The sequence below is a fragment of the Caretta caretta genome, chromosome 2, assembly GCF_965140235.1.
Source record: "Caretta caretta isolate rCarCar2 chromosome 2, rCarCar1.hap1, whole genome shotgun sequence".
Taxonomy (NCBI): Eukaryota; Metazoa; Chordata; order Testudines; family Cheloniidae; genus Caretta; species Caretta caretta.
The window spans coordinates 153,467,508-153,491,869 of NC_134207.1; the positions used below are offsets into that span (position 1 = coordinate 153,467,508).

The window sequence follows — 24,362 nt, forward strand, 5'->3', positions numbered from 1 at the left end:
ATGGAGTGGATTGAGCTACATCACTCCATCAGAGCTTGGGCCTGAGATCCTGATGTGGCTGAAGGGTTGCCTGTTGTGGGACCTTGCTTGCACCCAGTCTTATCCTTTCCCTTGCGGGAGGTTGGAGATCAGCCTCACGCCACCTTCTTGGGCTTCTTGGTCGGAGCCACGGATGGGGACCAGTGCCGGCCAATGGATGGTACTGGTGGGGTGCTGCGTACCGAGGTCACGGTACTCGGTGCCGAGTCGGCATGTTGCTCCAGTGCCAGGGTGAGGGCCAACTCCATAAGGAGTGCTCTGAAACGAATATCGCGCTCCTTCTTAGTCCTTGTCTCGAAGGACTGGCAAATTTTGCACTTCTCACTAACGTGTCCCTCGCCCAAGCAGCGCAGACAACTGTCGTGTGGATCACTAACAGCCACAGGCCTCTTGCAGTGATTGCAGGGCTTAAAGCCTGGGGACTGGGGCATGCCCTATCCTGAGGCAAAGTCCTGTTGGGGACCGATGAAGTCTCTAACTATAGCTAGGGGATTTATAAACACCAACAGAAAATTATATACACTGTAACACAAGCCATAACTCGTTTGCACGAATGAGCTGCAACAGCACACAGTTCCAGCACCGTCAGTGGCGGCAAGAAGGAACTGAGGGTGTGAGGAACCAGCAGTGCCCTGTATACCGTGGCACGTACGTGTCACTCCCAGGAGTGCCGGAGCCAGTCCCCGACGGATACTGCTGAGGGAAAAACTTCTGGCACTGGTGCATGTGGTGAGCACACACCTCTAAGTTGAATGGACATGAGCAAGCACTCGAAGAAGAACCTCAACTCTGATCAACTATGAGTAGGGCCCTAGCAAATTCATGGCTGTGAAAAACACATCATGAACCGTGAAATCTGGCTATCGTAGGGGAGGAGCAGGGCTGGGGGCACCCAAGACAGGGGCTCCTGCCATGGTCCAGGCTTCAGCTGCTAGTCCTGCCCAGAACCACCTCTGGCAACCACCCACAACTACAGGAAGCTCTCTGGCTGCTGGATGGGACAGCCCCTGACCTGCATGAGGAGGCTGCAGCCTGAGCTGTTAGCCCCTGACTGGGGCGGTAGGCTGAGTCTTCAGCCATAGGCGCCAACTTCTGCTGGCGCCAGTGGGTGCTCGACTCCCCTCTGCCCCACCCCCAATTCCACCCCTGCCCCAAAGTCCCCGCCCCAACTCCACTCCCTCCCTGCCCCTATTCAGTTCCTTCCCCAAATCCCTGCCCCGGCCCCGCCTCCTCCCCTGAGTGCGCCATGTTTCCGCTCCTCCTCCCTCCCTCCCAGAGCTTGTTATGCTGTGAAACAGCTGTTTTGCAGCGGCAAGCACTGGGAGGTAGGTGGAGGAGCGGGGACACGGCACGCTCAGGGGAGGAGGCGGTGTGGGGGAACTTGGCTGCCGGTGGGTGCACAGCACCCACTTATTTTTCCCCATGGGTGCTCCAGCCCCTGAGCACCCATGGAGTCGGCACCTATGACTTCAGGTGTCAGTCTCCCACACAGAGAGGCTGCGGCTCCAGCTGTCAGCCCCCAACCTGAGGGAGGCTGGCTGGAAAACCTGGACATATAGTAACACCCCCCGCCCCAGGCCCTGCAACTCTTACTTCTGTGCTGCTGCTGGCGGTGGTGCTGGTTTTAGAGCTTGGCACCCGACTAGCAGCGGCTGCTCTCCAGCTGCCCAGCTCTGAAGGCAGCGCCCCTGGCAGCAGCGGCACTGACGTAAGGGTGGCAATCCCACAATCTCCCTACAATAGCCTTGCGACCCCACCCCTTATGAAATGGACCATGAATTTGGTAGGGCCCTAATCATGAGTTATTTGGCTCAATAATGTTCAATTGCATAAGAGGGAAGAATTCCTTCTGCAGCCTATGTTATGCAGGAAGACACAGCACAGAGCGTCCTTTTGGCCTTAAATCCATTCTGGTTTTGTTTTCTGTTAAATTCTGGAAACTCCTTTCCTTGGTGCCAGCTTGCTCCACTGTGGAGAAATACTTCAATAGTCATTCATTAGGTCAGAGAAAATGAGTGAGAATGATGCTGTAGCCTGGTAGTCAGGGAAAGCACCTGGGAAGGGGACACCCAGGGTTCAGTTCCCATTACTATTTATCCACAGTGGAATAGCTTCACCAGGAGAGACAGAGGGAGCCCCACATGGGCTGTCCCATAGCCCAGGGGTTACAGGCCTCTCTGAAGAGGTGGAAGACCCCTTTGCAAAGTCTTTCTCCCCCTCTAGCAGAAAGGGGAATTGAATATGGGCCTCCCACATCTCAGGCAAGTACTCTACTCCCGGGGCTGAGGCACCCCTAGCACCTCCTGCTGCTGCTTTGTGTGGAGTGAGACAGGTGCCTCACCCATTCCTGCAGGAAAGGACTTCAGCACCTAAGCCACCTGATTGCAGGTGGTGGGTTCCCATTCGTGGACTGTGAACAGACACAGGCTTCTCTCTACAGCCTGGACTTAGAAACCTGTCTCTGGGAGAGGGACAGAGCTTAGGACACACCCCATTTGTCAGAATCTCCCATTGGCTAGTTTAGGCAGCTTCCCACCTAGCAGGCTGGCTTTTGTGGATTGCGTTCTACGGCGCCTCTCCCACCCCACCCCATCCATTGCATAGGGAGCCTAGGTGCCTAACTTGGCTTTGTGGGTCACAGGAATCCTGTTTTTCTCTAGACACCACAATGCTGAGCATTGCAATGCCTAAGTCCCCTTGTGGACCAAGGCCTCTGGCCTCTCTTTCCTCCGCTGAGGCAATAAATGTACTTTTCCACACTGTTCTTTGATCGATCCCTGAATTTGTAAGAAGACTGCCAGCACAGGCTAGAACAGAGGTGGGCAAACTATGGTCTGTGGGCCACATCTGGCCCACGGGACCCTCCTGCCTGGCCCCTGAGCTCCTGGCCCAGGAGGCTAGCCCCTGCCCCGCAGCCTCAGCACACTGAGCCGCTGGCGCAATGCTCTGGGCGGCCAGGCAGCGCAGTTGCAGAGCTGCAGCCTGATCCGGTGCTCTGAGTGACGCAGCTGTAGGGCCGCCAGCCACTGGTGCTCCAGACAGCACGGTAAGGGGGCAGGGAGCCGGGGGAGGGGGGGTGTTGGATAGAGGGCAGGGGAGTTGGGGGTGGTGGTCAGGGGCAGAGTGTGGATAGGGGTCAGGGTGGTCAGAGGGTGTGGAAGGGGCAGGGGTCCTGGGAGGGCCAGTCAGGAAGGAGAAGGGGGGTTGGATGGGGCAGCTAGGGGTGGGAGGCCCGGGGACAAGGAGCAGGCGGTGGTGGATGGGGCAGGAGTCCTGGGGAGCCGTCAGGGGGTGAGAAGCGGGGGCGGGGCCACGCCTGGCTGTTTGGGGAGAGACAGCCTCCCCTAACTGGCCCTCCATACAATTTTGGAAACCTGATGTGGCCCTCAGGCCAAAATGTTTGCCCACCCCTGGGCTAGAATAAGGCATGTTATCAGCTGGGAAGCAAGCACACTGCCATCACCTCAGCCTACAATTAAACTACTAACCTCACTAGCAGAAAATGCTGATCATCCCAAACTGTGTGGTGATTGAGATGCTGATAAGTATCCATTACAGACTAGACTAATAACAGCAAAATCATTATAGTTGTTTCTTAAATTACAATAGATTACAGGAGTCCAGAGGCAATGGGAAACTGCTCTGTCTCGTTGCATATAGTCCTGGAAGGTTATTTTAAATTCAGTTAAGGTGGTTTAGCTGGTTAAAAAAGGAAGATTTAACTTGTTTCAAAATGGAAGAGTGATTTGTAAATGTCTTAAATAAGCAGTTCTATTTACTATGCAATCCAAATCCCAATTTAAATAAATGAAAGGAATCATCTATTGTAATAAATACTGTTGATCTTTTTATAGGCATACTGTGGTGCTGAGCAACTGCAAATCCCACAGGCTTCCAGAGCGTGCACAATACCTCACAGTTGTAAACCCTTCTTACGACACCTGCATGGTTATACCTGGCTCCACAAGATAAAACACAAACTCTAACAGGATTTCATAAAAATGCAGAAAACTCCCACTCTTTCAAAGCTTTTTGGTAAACTAATTTGGATTTTTCTTGCTTTAGATGGAATCTAAAAATTATATTGTGATCTTCAACTTGTAGTTTGGGGGTGAGGGTTATGGAAGGCAGAACATGATGCAGTCCGATTTGAAGATCGTTCTCCATTTTCTGAAGTCAGATTCAACCCACCCCAACAAACGGAGAATGAACATTTTATTCCTGAAAGGTGCTTATCAGAAGGATTTATTTAAACAACCTCAGTCTATAACAAATATTTTCCTTTGAATGACACGATAATTTTATTTTGTTTTTTCATTTATATAAATCACAGAGATTCTGTGGTCCTTTGCTTATCCTTTTTCTTATACTGACATCTGGTGGTCTGCAGAGAAAGAAGCAAAATGAGCAGTTTTTCAGTTCAACGATCACTGAAATATTATGCATTTAGAATTTCATCCCTGTGAAATAAAAGTACATGGAATTCTTCTTCATTTAACATATTAACTCATGTGCAAGACTGACTTTTTACCATTGCACCGTTTCTTGTCTATAATCCAGAAAAACCTGTTTTAGGCCCCAATCTTGCATACACTTGCACGTGTTTAACTCTACTACCATGAGCAGTCTCATGACTTCAGTGTGACTGCTCCAGGTAAAGCTAGAGGGACAACGTGGGTGAGCTAATATCTTTTATTGGACCAACTTCTGGTGGTGAGAGACATGCTTTTGAGCTCTTCTTCTGATTTGGGAAACAAAGGGTGGGTCTACGCTTAAAACACTGCATCAGCGCAGCTGTAGCGCTTGAAGGAAGATGCGCTACACCGACGGGAGAGATCTCTCCAATTGGTAGAGTTAATCCACCTCCCCAGGAGGTGGTCTCTATGTCAGTGGAAGAAGTTCTCCGGCCAACATAGTGCTGTTTACACTGGAGGGTAGGTCGGTATAACGACATCACTTGGGGGAGTAGATTTTTCAGTGTCCCTGCTAAATACACTTGAAGGTTGAAGAGAACTTTGCTAAACAAATGTATATTTCAAGGGACCATTCAAAGTGAAGCAGCCTGTTAACACCCCTCCAGTCATAGGGAGGGAAGGAGGGGGAAAACTAGCTGTGGCGGAGGAGGGGGTTGTTAGCGGGTTACAGAGTATTGTAATAAGCCATAAATTCAGTGTCTCTATTCAATGCATGATTTTTGGGTGTTAACGGATCACTTCACCTGAACGGTCCCTTGAAATATATGTTAACTACTTAAGCTAAACCATCTGTTCAAATTTTGTATTTAGCAGTGACACTGAGTTAGCCCTGGTCTACACTACCGATTTACTTCGGTATAACTATGTCTCTTGGCGTGTGAATAATCCACATCCCTGAGCGACACAGTTATACTGACCTAAGTGCGGGTGTAGACAGTGCTATGTCGGTGGGAGAGCTTCTCCTGTCAACATAGCTACCGCTGCTCACGGAGGTCGAGTTATTAGCCGAGGGGAGAGCTCTATCCCGTCGGCTTAGAGCAGTGGTGGGCAAACTTTTTGGCCTGAGGGCTGCATCGGGTTTCCGAAATTGTATGGAGGGCCAGTTAGGGGAGGCTGTGCCTCCCCAAACAGCCAGACGTGGCCCTCCCCCAGCTTCTTGTCCCCTGATGACCCCCCCACAGGACGCCTGCCCCATCCAACCACCCCTTCTCCCTGTCCCCTGACCATCCCCTCCAACCCCCCTCCTTCTTGACTGCCCCCCGGGACCCCTGCTCCCATTCAACCCCCCCGTTCCCCACCCTCTGACCGCCCCGACCCCTATCCACACCCCTACCCCCTGACCACCCCCCCCAAACTCCCCTGCCCTCTATCCAACCTCACCCCCTCCCCACCGCACTGCCTGGAGCACCAGTGGCTGGCGACACGGCAGCCGCGCCACCCGGCTGGAGCCAGCCATGCCCCCGGGCAGCACAGAGCACCGGGTCAGGCCGGGCTCTGTAGCTGCGCTGCCCCAGGAGCTCGCAGCCCCGCTGCCCAGAGCTTTGTGCCGGCGGTGCAGTGAGCTGAGGCTGCGGGGGAGGGGGAACAGCAGGGGAGGGGCCGGAGGCGAGCCTCCCAAGCCAGGGGCTCAGGGGTGGGCAGGAGGGTCCCGCGGGCTGGATGCGGCCCATGGGCCATAGTTTGCCCACCTCTGGCTTAGAGCATCTTCACCAGAAGCGCTACAGCGGCACAATCGTATCAGTGCAGCTGCGCTGATGTAAGTTGTAGTGTAGACCTGGCCTTAGTTTCCCAGGCCTGAAGAAGAGCTGTGTATAAGCTCGGAAACTTGTCTCTCACCAACAAAAGTTGGTCCAAGAAGAGACACTACCTCACCCACCTTGTCTCTCTAATATCCTGGGACCAACATGGCTACAACAACACTGCACATTTGTAAGCATTTGCAGGATCACGGCCTTACACAGCTGCACAAGGCATTGACAAAAATGATTAACTGAGGTAGTCTTATAATAAAGGAAAAGTAAAATTGTAAATTTGGATTAGGAACAGTCTCTTGAGAGGAAATTGCTTAATAAGGATGGTGTCTTGTACTGGTTTCATTAGCTGCAACCTGTCCTTATTTCACCTAATTGAAATATGAAATACTATATGCTGTATAATACACTTCAACAATAGTGACCAGCGGGAAAGGTATCTCCTGGCAGCTATTGAACGGATAGAGGAGTTGAACTCCCAGGCATAACTATTATTTTAAAGCTATGAAAATATTTTTATAGTAGTTTAAAAATAAAAAAGTCAAATATTTCCCTTTCCGTGTGTTGAAAAGCTAAAAGGTCAAATGCTTGTCGTCTAGAAGCATAGAAATCAATAAGTAGTATTTCATTCTACCTTTTTCATTAGCTTTATACGATTATCCCATTTGTCATCTCAAGCCAGCAGACTTCTTGTAAAGACACACAATTCACACCCTACATTTATACAGCAGCTTAGAATCATAGAATCATAGAATATCAGGGTTGGAAGGGACCTCTGGAGGTCATCTAGTCCAACCCCCTGCCCAGAGCAGGACCAATCCCCAACTAAATCATCCCAACCAGGGCTTTGTCAAGCCTGACCTTAAAAACTTCTAAGGAAGGGGATTCCACCACCTCCCTAGGTAACGCATTCCAGTGTTTCACCACCCTCATAGTGAAAAAGTTTTTCCTAATATCCAACCTAAATCTCCCCCACTGCAACTTGAGACCATTATTCCTTGTCCTGTCATCTGCTATCACTGAGAATAGTCTATATCCATCCTCTTTGGATCCACCCTTCAGGTTGTTAAAAGCAGCTATCAAATCCCCCCTCATTCTTCTCTTCATCAGACTAAACAATCCCAGTTCCCTCAGCCTCTCCTCATAAGTCACGTGTTCCAGACCCCTTATCATTTTTGTTGCCCTTCGCTGGACTCTCTCCAATTTTTCCACATCCTTCTTGTAGTGTGGGGCCCAACACTGGACACAGTACTCCAGATGAGGCCTCACCAATGTCGAAGAGAGGGGAACGATCACGTCCCTCGATCTGCTGGCAATGCCCCTACTTATACACCCCAAAATGCCATTGGCCTTCTTGGCAACAACGGCACACTGTTGACTCATATCCAGTTTCTTGTCCACTGTCACCCCTAGGTCCTTTTCTGCAGAACTACTGCCTAACCATTCGGTCCCTAGTCTGTAGCAGAGCATGGGATTCTTCCGTCCTAAGTGCAGGACTCTGCACTTGTCCTTGTTGAACCTCATCAGATTTCTTTTGGCCCAATCCTCCAATTTGTCTAGGTCCCTCTGTATCCTATCCCTACCCTCCAGCGTATCTACCACTCCTTCCAGTTTAGTGTCATCCGCAAACTTGCTGAGGGTGCAATCCACACCATCCTCCAGATCATTAATGAAAATATTGAACAAAACCGGCTCCAGGACCGACCCTTTGGGCACTCCACTGGATACCGGCTGCCAACTAGACATGGAGCTATTGATCACTACCCGTTGAGCCCGACAACCTAGCCAACTTTCTACCCACCTTGTAGTGCATCCATCCAGCCCATACTTCTTTAACTTGCTGACAAGAATACTGTGGGAGACCGTGTCAAAAGCTTTGCTAAAGTCAAGGAATAACACGTCCACTGCTTTCCCTTCATCCACAGAACAAGTTATCTCATCATAGAAGGCAATTAGATTAGTCAAGCGTGACTTGCCCTTGGTGAATCCATGCTGACTGTTCCTGATCACTTTCCTCTCCTCTAAGTGCTTCAGAATTGATTCCTTGAGGACCTACTCCATGATTTTTCTGGGGACTGAGGTGAGGCTGACTGGTCTGTAGTTCCCAGGATCCTCCTTCTTCCCTTTTTCAAAGATTGGCACTACATTAGCCTTTTTCCAGTCATCCGGGACTTCCCCGGTTCGCCACGAGTTTTCAAAGATAATGGCCAATGGCTCTGCAATCACAGCCGCCAATTCCTTCAGCACTCTCGGATGCAACTCGTCCGGCCCCATGGACTTGTGCGCGTCCAGCTTTTCTAAATAGTCCTGAATCACTTCTTTGTTCACAGAGGGCTGGCCACCTCCTCCCCATGCTGTGCTGCCCAGTGCAGTAGTCTGGGAGCTGACCTTGTTCGTGAAGACAGAGGTAAAAAAAGCATTGAGTACATTAGCTTTCATCCTGACGGATGCCAGTGGGCTCAGCAAACTACAGCGGTTACTGAAATACAGCAACCTGTGAGGTACAGGGAGGCAGCCCACACATCAGTGGTGGAAGGGGAAATTTGACCAAGCAAGCTGCGGTAAATTCATACATTCGTGAGAGTGCCCTAGGATTTTTCAGTGTCCATACAGAGTAGGTAGGACCTAAGTTAAGGTCTGCCCCTAAAGACATACATGTGGCAAACTACAGAGAGCTCAGGTACCTCAAGATGGTTGCAGCTGTGTCACTCTTCCCTGTCAGACTAGTTGGGAAATAGAAAACCCCTTCTGGTGAGAGAAAGAAAGCATGCGACACAACTGAATCTTCTCCTCAGAAACTGCTGAGATCTACAACATATTTTACCAATGCCTCTAGGTTCTTGTATAGACACATCAGACCTTTCAAAAACTTAAAAGGCCACATCATGGGATGGGATGAACGTTAAGCACTAATACTTTTAAAACTTAGGAAGGCCATTCTGTCATTTTTTCCACTTGAAGGACAGACATCACACCAACAGGAAAGAAGAGTTGAAGGAAAGACAAAGGAACAGGGCTTTGTCAGAACAGGAATCCTCCATTCGATATAGCGTACCTACACATTGGCCTCAGGAAACAGCATTTATGACAGAGAAAAACCATATGAATTTAATTAAATATTAACTTTTCTGCAAAGACTGATGCATGTTTTGACATTGATGAGAATTCCAACGGTCAAGGAAGCAAGGGCCTGACGCTGGCCCAGGAGAGGAAAGACTGCTGGTGGGGGAAGTTTCTTAGGCCTAGGCTACAGCTAAAACTCAGGTAGACCTACCTACATTACTCAGGGGTGTCAAACATTTTATACCCTGTGCAACATAGATCAACCTAACTCCCACTGCAGACGCAGGTAGGTTGATGGAAGAATTCTTCCATCACTGTAGTAAATGTCTACCTTACAACAGTCTAACTGCAGCAGTTGCATCATAAACATATCCTTACTGTCTTTACAAATGGAACACAATGAGAGAGGTCCTCAGCTGGTGCAAACTGGCCCATCTACACCAGCTGAGGATCTGACCCAGTGTTGTAACACACATGCACAAAGTTAAGGCTACATATTTAACCTTGTCCTCTTTTTTTTTTGAGAGAGAGAGTTCTTAACCAGGCAACTTGAGTGCTGACAGCAAAATGGATGTTTATGCATTTAATACAGATACAGTAACTCCTCACTTAAGGTCATCCCAGTTAATGTTGTTTCGTGGCTGATCTATTAGAGAACATGCTCATTTAAACTTGTGCAATGCTCCCTGTGACGGGGTTGGGACTCACCACCATGGCACCTCCCGCTGGTGACTCTGGGAATTAGCTCAGTCCATGTGGAGCGCCCTCTGCCGGTGGTGTCCCATCCATTTCTTGCCCTCCGTTGGTCTCTGGACCCATGTTGCTCCCCGCTCGGCGGCGTCCTCTTCAGGACACTGCCCTCCAGCGGTGACCCTTAGTCCATGCTCACCCCCTTCCGGGGGGATTTAACAACAGTCTCCTGGTTTACCCGTGCTGCAGTGGCCAACCACACCCCAAAGTCTAACCCCTTCCCTCAGGGGTCTGGTGCAGTCCATTATGGCCACTTCCCGCGGCCAGGTGGAAGATAAGGGGGGGGACGACCCAGGCCCACCCACTACTCTGGGTTCCAAACCAGTGACCCTCTAGCGACAGCCTCCCTACCCTCCTTCTCTCCTGTCATCTGTCCGCTCTCCCTGGGTCACTTCCCCTCTGACCCCTTTGCACCCTCTTGGCCCTTCTGGTCAGAGCCCGCAGCCTGGCAGGTAACTGGCTGGAGCTCTTCTATGCTCCCCTGAGTCTGCCCAGCACTGCACGTCCAGGTGCTGGTCTCCTTGGTCAGGAGACTGACCGCTCCGCTCATGGGCAGCCTTTATATAGGGCTGAGCCCAGCCCTGACTGGCCACCTCTTGCCCGACCCTGATTGGCTCTCTAACAGGCCCTCCCTGATTGGCTGCCACTTTGTGCAGCCTCTCTGGCCTGTCTTTGACCCCTCTCACAGGGGGGGTGGGGCACTTGCCCCACCACACTCCCTCATAACATTGTTTGGCAGCCACCTGCTTTGTCCACTGCTTGCAGGAAGAGCAGCCCGTTGGAGCCAGCTGGTGGGGGCTTGGAACCAGGGTGGGCCGGCAGCCCCCCTATCAGCTTCCCCACAGCGTTCCCTGTGCACCAGCCGCCCAGCAATTGCCCGGCAGTTCAGGTGTCCCTCCCCCCACTGCCGTGTGCTGCTTCTGGGAGGCTCCTACTTGCTGTGCAGGGGGGAGGGGAGAAGAAGGGTGCTGATTGCAGGGTGTCTCCCCCCTGTTCCTCTACCCCTCTCCACAGAGCAGGGGTGGGGACACAACAGGGCTCAGGATGGAGGGATCTTGCTGGCAGCATCTGCTGTCTCATCTTTTTGATCTACTTAAAAAGGCAGTGTACTTAGAGTGGGGTCAGCATACTTAAAGGGGCAATGCGCATCTCTCTCTCTCACACACACACACACACCCCAGCACTTTGGAAAGTGGAGGGAATGCTGCGCGCCAGTGGGATAGCATGGGTTCATCATCACGTTCAGTTTCTGCAGGGAATGTTTGCAGCCACTGCCATGCGTTTATTGGGTTTCCTCCCTCCATTTGTGCTGCCTTGTAGCATAGGCGCTGACTCCGTGTGTGCTAGGGCTGGAGCACCCAGGGGGAAAAATTAGTGGCCAATGGCTCTGCAATCACATCCGCCAATTCCTTTAGCACTCTCGGATGCAGTGCATCTGGCCCCATGGACTTGTGCACATCCAGCTTTTCTAAAAAAGCTGCTTGGCTGCTTTCCAGCTTGGCTGTCTGCACCCACAGACAGCCAAGCTCCCCTTCCCCCCTGCCCCATCTCCCCCGCTTCCCCCGCCCCTGAGCACGCCACGTCACCGCTCCTCCACCTACCTCCCAGCATTTCCCGCCTGGCCACCACCAAACAGCTGTTTGGCAGCATTAGCATGCTCCGGGAGAGAAGCGGGAACGCGGCACACTCAGGGGACGAGGTGGGGAAGAGGTGGGGCTGGGGCGGGGATTTGGGGAAGGAGTTTTAATATTGGCAGGGAGGGGGCAGAGTTGGGGAAGGGGTGGGCGGGGGCTTGGCCTCATGGAAGGGGTGGAGTGGGGGTGGGGACAGAGGGCAGGTCGAGCATCCATGAGAAAGAGGGAAGTTGGAGCCTATGCCTTGTAGAGTGTGAGGCTACACTAACATGTTAACCCTCGAGGGCTCAGCCGAGTGTTAATCATTTAGAAGCAAGGCATTCCCTGGGAAATATCCCACCCTCTTCCACCCTCTGACTCCACCACCTCAACCAAGCTCCACAATTGTCATTGCTGTGTACAGTATTCAATTCTTTAGAACTTATACTCTGTGTGTGTGTGTATATATATATTTATTTATTTCCCTGGAACCTAACCCCCACTATTTACACTAATTCTTATGGGGAAATTGGATTCACTTAACATCGTTTTGCTTAAAGTAGCATTTTTCAGGAACATAACTATAAGTGAGGAGTTACTGTAATAAGTTTGAAATATTTTGATACTTCATTTTGAAGCCCAAACACAAACAGTTCCTTCCCTCTCAACTGCATGATAGAGGTACCATTTTCTCTGCTTATCCAGCTCCATGCAGAGTGGAGAAACATTGTCTCTTTGCCACCATTTCTATACAAAGTGGAACCCCCCCCATCTATTTCACACATTCTCCAAAATATTTACTAGCTGGAACACCCAATGTATTTGAAACTTCCTAATACTGCTGGATAAGATAATTATTTAACACTTCAAGACACTACAAGGTGCTATTATTCAAGATACTTTAATAAATTAGATCAATACACTTGTCAGACATTCCTGTTTTCACAACAGAAAATGGAGTTTAAAAATCAAAAGGTTAAACAAACTGAAATACAGATTCATTTGGCTCAGCTGGGTCTGCTGCCTTAGCTAAAGAGCACACCTGTTAACATTTAGTATCTTTACACAGTGATCAGCTCCACAACTTGCAAGCTGCAACCATTCACTGTTGTCTTGGTCGTTATGTCCAGCTCTGCCCACCCGGTTTCTCCAGCATAGCCGTTTGACAGCAAGAGTGTGACTTTGGCTGCAACAAAGACAGAAGATATTGAAAAAAAGAATGCATACACCAACTTCAAAATGTCAAACTCAGCTGGACTTCTCAGCTAAACATCATCATTTTATCTAATTAGTGCACTCCCTTTCAGTGCTACCAGCTGAGAAATATTGACTTGTCACGACCTGCAGGTATTAAACACTCCAGAATTTCTAGGGTTATTAACAACACTAATGACATTTTATCCTCTCACTTGTCAATAATTAAAACTGCTATCAATTTCAAGTTTTACCACATTAGTTTCAGATTAAGCATCTCACTTGCTCAGAAATGACACTGCTGACTAAATGCTAGAAACAGTGTTTGATGCGTCTTTCAAACTGACTAAGTATACATGAGCCAAAGTCACAATGTTCAGCTGCAGATCCACATGTGAATCCCAATTTCCTCAATGTATGGTGGTGGTGGAGGGTGATTCTAGTGCACTGCTCTGGTTGGAGTTCATCTATAATTTTTAGTTACAAAATCAGAGAAACACTGTAGCTTCCCTTACTGTAATATTCTCTAAAATACTGCTGTCATTTACCGAAGATATCAGTCTAAGGTTTCTGACTGATGATCACGTCCAGGCAGCCAAGATAAAGAGTAGGGTATAATCCCAGTATATTGAGTAATTTTCTTCTTACTTCTTAAAACAAGATGCAATGCATAAGCTAGTGCTTAGGAGCATAATGACTTAGAGCTGGCAGGAGGATGTTTTCACTGCCACTTTTGTGGTATCAAAATTTTCCATTCCATATTGGAATGGAAACCAAACCTTTTGAAACATTTTCACACAAAACTGATGTGTCTCTCTCCAGCCAGGTGGTCAGGATATCAGTTTGGGTCGAGGGGTCGGCAACCTTTCAGAAGTGGTGTGCTGAGTTTTCATTTATTCACTCTAATTTAAGGTTTTGCATGCCAGTAATACATTTTAACATTTTTAGAAGGTCTCTTTCTATACATCTATAATATATAACTAAACTATTGGTGTATGTAAAGTAAACAAGGTTTTTAAAATCTTTAAGAAGCTTCATTTAAAATTAAAATGCAGTGTCCCCTGGACCGGTGGCCAGGACCCGGGCAGTGTGAGTGCCACTGAAAATCAGCTTGCGTGCCGCCTTTGGCATGCCTGCCATAGCTTGCCTACCCCTGGTCTGGGCTGTGGAAGATCTAGGTTCAAGTCCCTGCTTTGCCAGATTCACAGCAGTTTTTTATCCCAGATCACTCCAAATCAGGCAGAGCAGGGTGCTTTAACCTGGGTCTCCGACATCCCAGGCCAATCCTCTACCCACCCAGTTACAGAATCTCTCTGAACATTTTGTGAAAACGGATGTCTCTGTGAAACGTTTTGGTTCAATGAAATGTTCCTGACCAGCGTTACAATGATTCTTATATGTGCCCTCCAAGTCACTGCAGTACCAGCATGTATAGCTTATGTTCTAATCCTTTTAGGTTTGCTTTCTGTATGGAAGGTACTATATAAAACTGCTTGTTCTATCTACAATGCTTTCTGAGCAACAGTGATGATTAGGAGGTTGAATTTAAACTAAAGTTATTTAGGCCAAATGAAACGAACTGAAGAATTGGTGTTAAAGTATGACTATGACTTGGGAACAACTATTAGAAAGTCATATCCTGACTGAGGATATGTGAACCAGCTGAGCAGCAAACAGCAGAGAGGCTAAAAGAGGGAGTTTGCCTGGGATCTGTCTGAGAGGAGGTACGCTAAGGGCTGCATTAGGGAAGCTGTGTTGGTGAGTATTTGAGTGTCTGTTGTGGGGACAGTTTGACCGTGTGCTTGATTGGTTGTTTGAAAAGTGTGAATTGGGAGTGCTTTGTTTCAGGTGAGCCTTGAGTGGGCCTGACTGTTATAAAAAGCCAGTCAGCTGCGAACCAGCTGAGCGGCGAACAGCAGAGAGACTAACAGAGGGAGTTTGCCTGGGGAGAGCCCACTGAGGCTTACATCTTGCTGGCTTCTCTGAGTAGTTACTACAACTCCTGTGGAAGCTCACAGAAGGAAGGTAATATGGATGGTGAACGTTCAGCTGTTGTGACCTGCACTGGATGTGCCATGTTTGTTTTTTTTCCACAGGACAGAAACGACTTTGTCTGTACAAAATGCAAGCTGGTCTCCATATTGGAAGAGAAGGTTCAAGGTCTGGAGAAACAAGTATCGACCCTGCGTTGCATAGGAGAACTGAAGATTTCCTGGACAGACGTCAGGATATGCTTCTACGGGCACATGTTCTGAAGATTCAGAGCAGGCTGCGCAGCGGGGACAGGAGGATGGTGAAGAAATTTGGCAGCATGTGACCTCCAGAAGAACAAAGGGGAGCATCCATGTACCAGCAGCGCAGATACAGGTAAGCAACCATTTTCATGTTCTCTCCACAGGTACTAATGCGGAGAGTGGACTAGATGATACATCTGAGGGAAGGGAACAGAAGGAGACTCTGCCGATTGGAAGGCATGGGATGCACTGTCCTAGGGTTGGGGGTTCCACGACCACCGCTCCTAAGAGGAGGAGGCAGGCGGTGGTGCTTGGGGATTCTCTCCTCAGGGGGACTGAGTCATTTATCTGCCGCCCCGACCGGCAAAACCGAGAAGTCTGCTGCTTGCCAGGAGCTAGGATTCACGATGTGATGGAGAGACTGCTGAGACTCATCAAGCCCTTGGATCGCTACCCCTTCCTGCTTCTCTACGTGGGCACCAATGATACTGCCAAGAATGACCTTGAGCAGATCACTGCGGACTACGTGGCTCTGGGAAGAAGGATAAAGGAGTTTGAGGCACAAGTGGTGTTCTCGTCCATCCTCCCCGTGGAAGGAAAAGGCCTGGGTAGAGACCGTCGAATCGTGGAAGTCAACGAATGGCTACACAGGTGGTGTCGGAGAGAAGGCTGTGGATTCTTTGACCATGGGATGGTGTTCCAAGAAGGAGGAGTGCTAGGCAGAGACGGGCTCCACCTAACGAAGAGAGGCAAGAGCATCTTCGCAAGCAGGCTGGCTAACCTAGTGAGGAGGGCTTTAAACTAGATTCACCGGGGGGAAGGAGACCAAAGCCCTGAGGTAAGTGGGGATGTGGGATACCGGGAGGAAGCACGAGCAGGAGAGCACAAAAGGGGAGGGCTCCTGCCTCATACTAAAAAAGCAGGACAAACAGCAAGTTATCTCAAGTGCCTATACACAAATGCAAGAAGACTGGGAAACAAGCAGGGAGAACTGGAAGTCCTGGCACAGTCAAGGAATTATGATGTGATTGGAATAACAGAGACTTGGTGGGATACTCACACGACTGGAGTACTGTCATGGATGGATATAAACTGTTCAGGAAGGACAGGCAGGAGAGAAAAGGTGGGGGAGTTGCATTGTATGTAAGAGAGCAGTATGACTGCTCAGAGCTCCGGTATGAAACTGCAGAAAAACCTGAGTGTCTCCGGATTAAGTTTAGAAGCGCGAGCAACAAGGGTGATGTCGTGGTGGGAGTCTGCTATAGACCACCGGATCAGGGGGATGAGGTGGATGAGGCTTTCTTCCAGTAACTAACGGAAGTTACTAGATCGCAGGCCCTGGTTCTTATGGGAGACTTCAATCACCCTGATATCTGCTGGGAGAGCAATACAGCGGTGCACAGACAATCCAGGAAGTTTTTGGAAAGTGTAGGGGACAATTTCCTGGTGCAAGTGCTGGAGGAACAAACTAGGGGCAGAGCTCTTCTTGACCTGCTGCTCACAAACCGGGAAGAATTAGTAGGGGAAGCTAAAGTGGATGGGAACCTGGGAGGCAGTGACCATGAGATGGTCGAGTTCAGGATCCTGACACAGGGAAGAAAGGAGAGCAGCAGAATACGGACCGTGGACTTCAGAAAAGCAGACTTTGACAACCTCAAGGAACTGATGGCAGGATCCCCTGAGAGAATAACGTGAGGGGGAAAGGAGTCCAGGAGAGCTGGCTGTATTTTAAAGAATCCTTATTGAGGTTACAGGGACAAACCATCCTGATGTGTAGAAAGAATAGTAAATATGGCAGGCGAAACAGTGAAATCCTTGCTGATCTTAAACACAAAAAAGAAGCTTACAAGAAGTGGAAGATTTGACAAATGACCAGGGAAGAGTATAAAAATATTACTTGGGCATGCAGAAGTGAAATCAGGAAGGCCAAATCACACCTGGAGTTGCAGCTAGCAAGAGATGTTAAGAGTAGCAAGAAGGGTTTCTTCAGGTATGTGAGCAACAAGAAGAAAGTCAAGAAAAGCGTGGGCCCCTTACTGAATGAGGGAGGCAACCTAGTGACAGAGGATGTGGAAAAAGCTAATGTACTCAATGCTTTTATTGCCTCTGTCTTCACGAACAAGGTCAGCTCCCAGACTGCTGCACTGGGCAGCACAGCATGGGGAGGAGGCGACCAGCCCTCTGTGGAGAAAGAAGTGCTTTGGGACTATTTAGAAAAGCTGGACAAGCATAAGTCCATGGGGCCGGATGCGCTGCATCCGAGAGTGCTAAAGGAGATGGTGGATGTGATTGCAGAGCCATTGGCCATTATCTTTGAAAACTCATGGCGATTGGGGGAGGTCCCTGACGAATGGAAAAAAGCTAATGTAGTACCCATCTTTTAAAAAGGGAAGAAGGAGGATCCTGGAAACTACAGGCCAGTCAGCCTCACCTCAGTCCCTGGAAAAATCATGGAGCAGGTCTTCAAGGAATCAATTCTGAAGCACTTAGAGGAGAGGAAAGTGATCAGGAACAGTCAGCATGGATTCACCAAGGGCAAGTCATGCCTGACTAATCTAATTGCCTTCTATGATGAGATAACTGGCTCTGTGGATGAAGGGAAAGCAGTGGACGTGTTGTTCCTTGACTTTAGCAAAGCTTTTGACACAATCTCCCACAGTATTCTTGCCAGTAAGTTAAAGTAGTATGGGCTGGATGAATGGACTATAAGGTGGGTAGAAAATTGGCTAGATTGTCGGGCTCAACGGGTAGTGATCAATGGCTCCATGTCTATTTGACAGCCGGTATCAAGCGGAGTGCCCGATGGGTCGGTCCTCGGGCCGGTTTTGTTCAATATCTTCCTTAATGATCTGGAGGATGGTGTGGATTGCACCCTCAGCAAGTTTGCAGATGACACTAAACTGGGAGGAGAGGCAGATACGCTGGAGGGTAGGGATAGGATACAGAAGGACCTAAACAAATTAGAGGATTGGGCCAAAAGAAATCTGATGTGGTTCAACAAGGACAAGTGCAGAGTCCTGCACTTAGGACGGAAGAATCCCATGCTCCGCTACAGACTAGGGACCGAATGGCTAGGCAGTAGTTCTGCAGAAAAGGACCTAGGGGTTACAGTGGACGAGAAGCTGGATATGAGTCAACAGTGTGCCGCTGTTGCCAAGAAGGCCAATGGCATTTTGGGATGTATAAGTAGGGGCATTGCCAGCAGATCGAGGGACGTGATCATTTCCCTCTATTTGACATTGTTGAGGCCTCATCTGGAGTACTGTGTCCAGTGTTGGGCCCCACACTACAAGAAGGATGTGGAAAAATTGGAAAATGCCCAGCGGAGAGCAACAAAAATGATTAGGGGACTGGAACACATGACTTCTGAGGAGAGGCTGAGGGAACTGGGATTGTTTAGTCTGATGAAGACAAGAATGAGGGGGGATTTGATAGCTGCTTTCAACTACCTAAAAGGAGGTTCCAAAGAGGATGGATCTAGACTGTTCTCAGTGGTAGCAGATGACAGAACGAGGAGTAATGGTCTCAAGTTGCAGTGAGGGAGGTTTAGGTTGGATATTAGGAAAAACTTTTTCACTAGGAGGGTGGTGAAACATTGGAATGCGTTACCTAGGGAGGTGGTGGAATCTCCTTCCTTAGTCGTTTTTAAGGTCAGGCTTGACAAAGCCCTGGTTGGGATGATTTAGTTGGGGATTGGTCCTGCTTTGAGCAGGGGGTTGGGCTAGATGACCTCCTGAGGTCCCTTCCAACCCTAATATTCTAAGATTCTATGGGGCCTTTCTGGCACGGCTATAGCCCTGCACCAACACCCAATGAATACAGAGCTGGGATCCCATAGTTGATGTGATAGATCAGTAGAATCACCATGCCTTCTCTCACTTCCTACTCCTCGCCACATTTTAACAGTGATTTTTTAAAAACATTTTTAAAAGCTTCAATCCTATTTTACCCTTAAAGGTCACATCAAAGGATTTCTTAAAAACTGGGTTTATGCCTTTTTTTGTCTTTCTCTGATATCTAATGGCAGCCTGAAATAATTTTTTTTTTTAAAAGCTTCTCTCTCTTTTGGAAATATCAGGAAGGCTGATGCTGGTTTTTCCCAGGGTTTACTGGAGGGTTTCTTGGGGTTACAGCGGTTGCACATTGTCTTTTTCTGAAAAAACTTTCAGAGCTTTTGATACCTTTTTTTTTTTTTTTTTTTTTTTTTTTGCTGTTTTCATGGTGTGTCTGAATAAGTTTAATTCCGAATTCCCATACTGCCCAGATCTCAAAAGGAAGCTCTTTCCTTGCACATGACCTGGACGACAGGATCGGTCTGGAGAACTGCTCATGAGCCCCTTGACCCAAAAAAGATACCTGTTGTCAGTCTCGACACATTTGGTCCAATCAGTCAACGCTGATCTCTGCTCACTCTGCTTCCATGTGTACAGGTTCATCTTCCCGCACTCTAACCCTACTGCGACGATGTAGCTGTTGAGAAGGAACAAAACTATGTTATTTCTAAAAAGGATGAATCAACAATCTTCAAAAAAAGACAACCACTGCCCAAGTCACACACATTTTCTGTTGAAACCTGCTCTTCAAATCAATATTTTATCATCATCAAAAGAACATGCAAATGAAAACAAAAAGGTAATGTTAAAAAAACCAAGAAGAGAGCAAGTAACAGACCTAGAAAAGGCTTGCACTGACTAAAGTGGAAAACAAATATCACTTTCAAGTAAAAAGAAAAAACCCACCAAAAATGAATTCTAGAATGCCGAGGTAACAATACCTTTCATCAGGAGCAAGCACATGGCTGATGCTGACTGCAGTGACAGAATCCCCAACATCCAGTATTGAAGAACAAGGCTCGATTGCACCTAGCCCATTGCTTTCAGTGGCTCCAGCTGAGCCACAGTCACCCCAGATAATGACCTATTAGAAATAAAAGCAGCAACTGTTCCCTTTGATCTTTTATGTACCTGTGCTTAGGAACTAAGAACACGTCAGGAATAGCAGTAATTTTGTATTGTGCCGTGGAGGTAGATAGACCAAAACTCCTTTTTTCCCCTGAAATAAACAACAGTTTCTGTTTATAGGAATTCAAATCTTTCTTAAAAAACAGAGTTTTGAGTGGTATTATTAAATATATTGGCAACAATATCTGGTAAATAGAAGTCTACTTGTAAGAGCTGAATGAATCAAGTTACAGAATCCTTGATTAAAAAACACATACACAAAATAACATGCAGCATGTTCTCCTTTTGTTGCTATACACAATAAAAAAGAAGCAAAATCACTGGCTATAATCTTGCACATGCTTACAGACGTGCTTAGCTTTATGCATCCAAGTAGCCCCAATGACTTCCATGTCGCTATTCGTACATATGATACAGTTGCTAAATCCAAAAACATTTATTTCAAATCAATGCTTACTTTATACTGTTCTTTTTGTTAGTTCCTTTTGTATTAGTTACCTTTTTGTCCCGACTTCCGGTAATGAAATATTTGCTGTCTGGGGTCCAATCACAAGACCAAATGATCCGGCTATGCACAGCTGTGTTTTTGTCAGTGTATGCAAAGAGGCTGAAAACAGGATCTGGAATAAAGCAAGTAAACAGAAGAAAAATTCTTGTAATTATCTTTTGAAAAAAAAATACCTGTTCTTATTTTGCTTTGAAAGCAGTACAGGGAGGGGACCAAGGCTACAGAAATAATCCTGTACAATCCCACCATCAGCTCCGCGTGTCTTTAGTGGAAACTGGGGTAGTTAGCACTTTGCAGGACGGATCAAGCCATATGCCTGTCATATTTATTATATATGAACAGCGACCAATATAAATATAACTAGTCAGCCTAATTACAATATAATACTGTTAGCTGTAATGCCAGATGATAGCAAAAACAATTTTATCTTCTGCATGCATTTCTCTCACTCTGAAAACGTATCCATGTCTATAAGAATACTCTTTCATATTCTATTTGGCCTAATTCTATGATATTCTGTTTATTTTTGATAGTATCTTAATAAGTACATTTTAGTGACTTTGAAAAGTATTACCAATGTAACTTTCATTTTATCATGATGTGTGCAGAAGTCACTGACCCAATAACAGTTCTTCATTCTTTACTACAAAAGACTCCAGTGATATTGCAAATTTTCAGAATCATGCAGTCTTGAGTAACAATTTTTTATTTTAACAACAGAAAAGCACTCATTAACTGCAATGGAAAAAGCAGTAATATTAAATTTTAATAAGCTTTTAAATTTCTTGGGATGGCAGTAAATGTAATTTTACTTTAAACTGACTTGGTGATGTGTACTTTGTAGACAGATGGGTTCTGGATTTGTACATGAAAAGAGAATCTCTTCCGTCCACCTCCCACAGAGTACTCATGATCCTTAACTTGGAACAGTGTGTGCTATTTGGAGTTTAAACTAAATGTGCCAATCTTATTCCTACTGCTTTATTAAAGTAACACAAACTAACAAAAGAAGTTTCTCCAGTGAGAGGAGTACTGTAAACAAGCTAGCAAGATTAGCGATAGATTGGACTGGCATACTTAAACATCAATAACACATCCTTTCAGAAGTTAATGAGCAAAAAATCTTGGGAAAGTGAGAAGTACAGCAGATTTTCTTCTCATTCATATCTTAACCTCATCTACAAAGTAAACCACCAAAACATTTTTCCTTCCTTTCACACAAAACTTTAAAATAGATGCTGAAACTTAACTGAAAACAACATTCAAAGTTGACTGCTTTTCTGACTGAAATCAGTGGAAAAGACTCGATCTCATTTAACAGAGCTTCCTGCCTGTTTCACAGGAAAATGGCAGTCTCTGTGGAATAAGCTCAGAGCCTTCCACAGCCACAAAATGTTGAATTTTTTACTTATTTCTTTAATTTATTTGCAACTTGCATTTACATTTTTGTAATCCCCACAAATCTCTCTGAAATGTTTTAAAAAACCTCACCCCCCCAAAAACAACAACAAATAATGAACAAAAAAAACAACCAGTCCAAGAACCACTGGAGTTTCCTTTTAGCAGATTATTTATGGGAGATAACATCAAACATCAAAATCTGGGGATATTTAATTTATTTAGAAGAATCAACACAGCCAATTTTCATATCTGACAAAACCAATGGAAATTTAAGTGTTAATAATCTAATGTACTATCAGGTAAGAAAGTTTGTTTTTAAACGTGATTTTTAACATAATAGTGCTGCTTTAGGCCTTGTCTACACTATATAGTTTTGTCGACTTAAGTCTACTTTTGTCTGCAAAACAGTGGAGATACACACACTAAAATGCTCCTCCTGCTGCTGTAACTCCCTTGCTAAGCCAACATAAAAAAACCCACCTCAACAAGTGCTAGAGCTTTTTGCGACCCCGTTAGAGTGACGCAGCATCAGTATAGACAATGTGCATGATTGTGTTGCCCTAACTGACCTCCAGGAGGTGTCTCCCAATGCCCATCATGACCACTCTGGTCAGCAGTTTGAACTCTGCTGCTCTGAAGATACATCGGTATGTGCCCCTCCCACATCTAAAGGCCCAGGAAATTTGAAATTTCTCTTCCTGTTTGCTCGGCGTGCACAGTTCATACAGCATCTTCCCAGCTGACCATGCCAGCTTTTCGCAGTAGACACGCTCCTGCGTGGAGCACACCAGAGCTGTTGGATCTACGGAGTCTATGGGGAGAGGAGGCTGTGCAGTCGCAGCTTTGCTCTAGCCATCGGAACTTTGATACTGACGGTTGATTGCTGGTGGCATGCAGGAGAAGGGGCACAAGAGGGACAGGCAGCAGTGCTGTACTAAGATCAAGGAGCTGAGGCAGGCGTACCAGAAGGCCAGGGAGGCCAACCGTTGCTCTAGTGTGGCGCCGAAAACATGCTGCTTCTAGAAGGAGCTGCACGCCATCCTCGACAGCGATCCCACCTCCTCCTCCTCCTCCAAGTGCCTGCGGATACTTCAGGGGAACTAGAGGCACCAGCCAGCAGACTCAACCCCGATGACGAAGCGGTGGACGAGGAAGTGGAGCTGGAGGACGATGTGGAGCGCCCAGCAGGGTTGTCCAGTGGTGTGGTGAGTCAGGACCTCTTTTCCACTCTGGAGGCGTCTAGCCAGTCCCTGCACTCTGGCTCTGGCATGCAGGATGTAGGAGAGGGGAGTTCTGATAAGTGCTCATTTTGCTTTGATACTACACAGCGAGAGGAGATTGAGCTGTCATGTACTTTATTATATGGTAGAGAAGGGATAAGGGGCAGAAATTAACAATAGAGCCTGTCCATATATGCAGTGGGGCCATGGTGGAAAAGTTTGTTAAAGTACATAGGGATGTCTTGGGAATCCTCCACAGAGATCTCTAGGAAACTTTCCTGCATGTATTCGGCAATCCTCTGCTGAAGGTTCCTTGGCAGAGCCTCCTTGTTTCTCCCCTGGCTGTCGGAAACTTTGCCATCCCACTGTGCAACTTGTCACCCTCTGCCGCTGGACCTCTGGGAATGGATTGTGGTGCATCACGGGGACGTGCTCGCTGTCTTATGATGCAGTTCTTTCCATCCCATCATTCCTTGAGCTTCCTACTTCATTTCATGCCATTTTTCAGCAGTCCTTATAAACTGTGCACCTGCCATCTCTGCCTGACAGTATGGATCTTGAGCTATTGACCAGTCTGGTGATGAGCGTTATGAACACCACCAGTTATTTCATGAGCTGCAAAACAAAGAGAGTGAATCGGCTGCCATGGAAACAAATAATTCAAGATTGCTGCTGCCACTGTAGAGCATTGGTACTGGGCTCAGGAAACAAGCTCTGAATGGTGGGATTACATCGTGATGCATGTATGGGATGACGAGCAGTGGCTGCAGAACTTTTGGATGCACAAATCCACCCTCCTGGAACAGTGTGTGGAGCTCACGCCAGCACTGCGGCACAAGGACACCAGAATGAGAGCTGCCCTCACTGTGGAAAAGCAAGTGGCAATTGTTGTGTGGAAGATGGCAACTCCAGACTGCAACTGGTCAGTCGCAAATCAGTTTTGAATGAGAAAGTCCACCTTGGGGGTGGCGGTGATGCAAGTGTGCAGGGTCATTAATCACCTCCTGCTATGAAGGACTGTAACTCTCGGTAATGCGCAGGAAATAACTGATGGCTTTGAGGCAATGGGATTCCCTAACTGCAGCAGTGCGCTAGATGGAACACATCCAAATTTTGGCCCCCCAACCAACTTTCAACAGAGTACATCAACCGA

At 47.5% G+C, this 24,362-nt stretch overlaps 1 protein-coding gene across 2 annotated transcripts in view; it reads right to left on the reverse strand.

Annotated features, from left to right (window-relative positions):
- Positions 1-12,576: 12,576 nt before the first annotated feature.
- ELP2 (elongator acetyltransferase complex subunit 2) overlaps positions 12,577-24,362 on the reverse strand; it is a 231,655-nt gene continuing 219,869 nt past the window's right edge. For both annotated transcript variants that reach the window (XM_048839455.2, XM_048839454.2), the window contains exons 19-22: positions 20,579-20,700; positions 19,894-20,036; positions 19,476-19,589; positions 12,577-12,877 (exon numbers count right to left, since the gene is read on the reverse strand). In XM_048839455.2, coding sequence (XP_048695412.2) covers positions 12,721-12,877; positions 19,476-19,589; positions 19,894-20,036; positions 20,579-20,700 — 536 coding nt within the window. In that variant the 3' untranslated portion in view covers positions 12,577-12,720. The remainder of the gene's footprint in view (positions 12,878-19,475; positions 19,590-19,893; positions 20,037-20,578; positions 20,701-24,362) is intronic.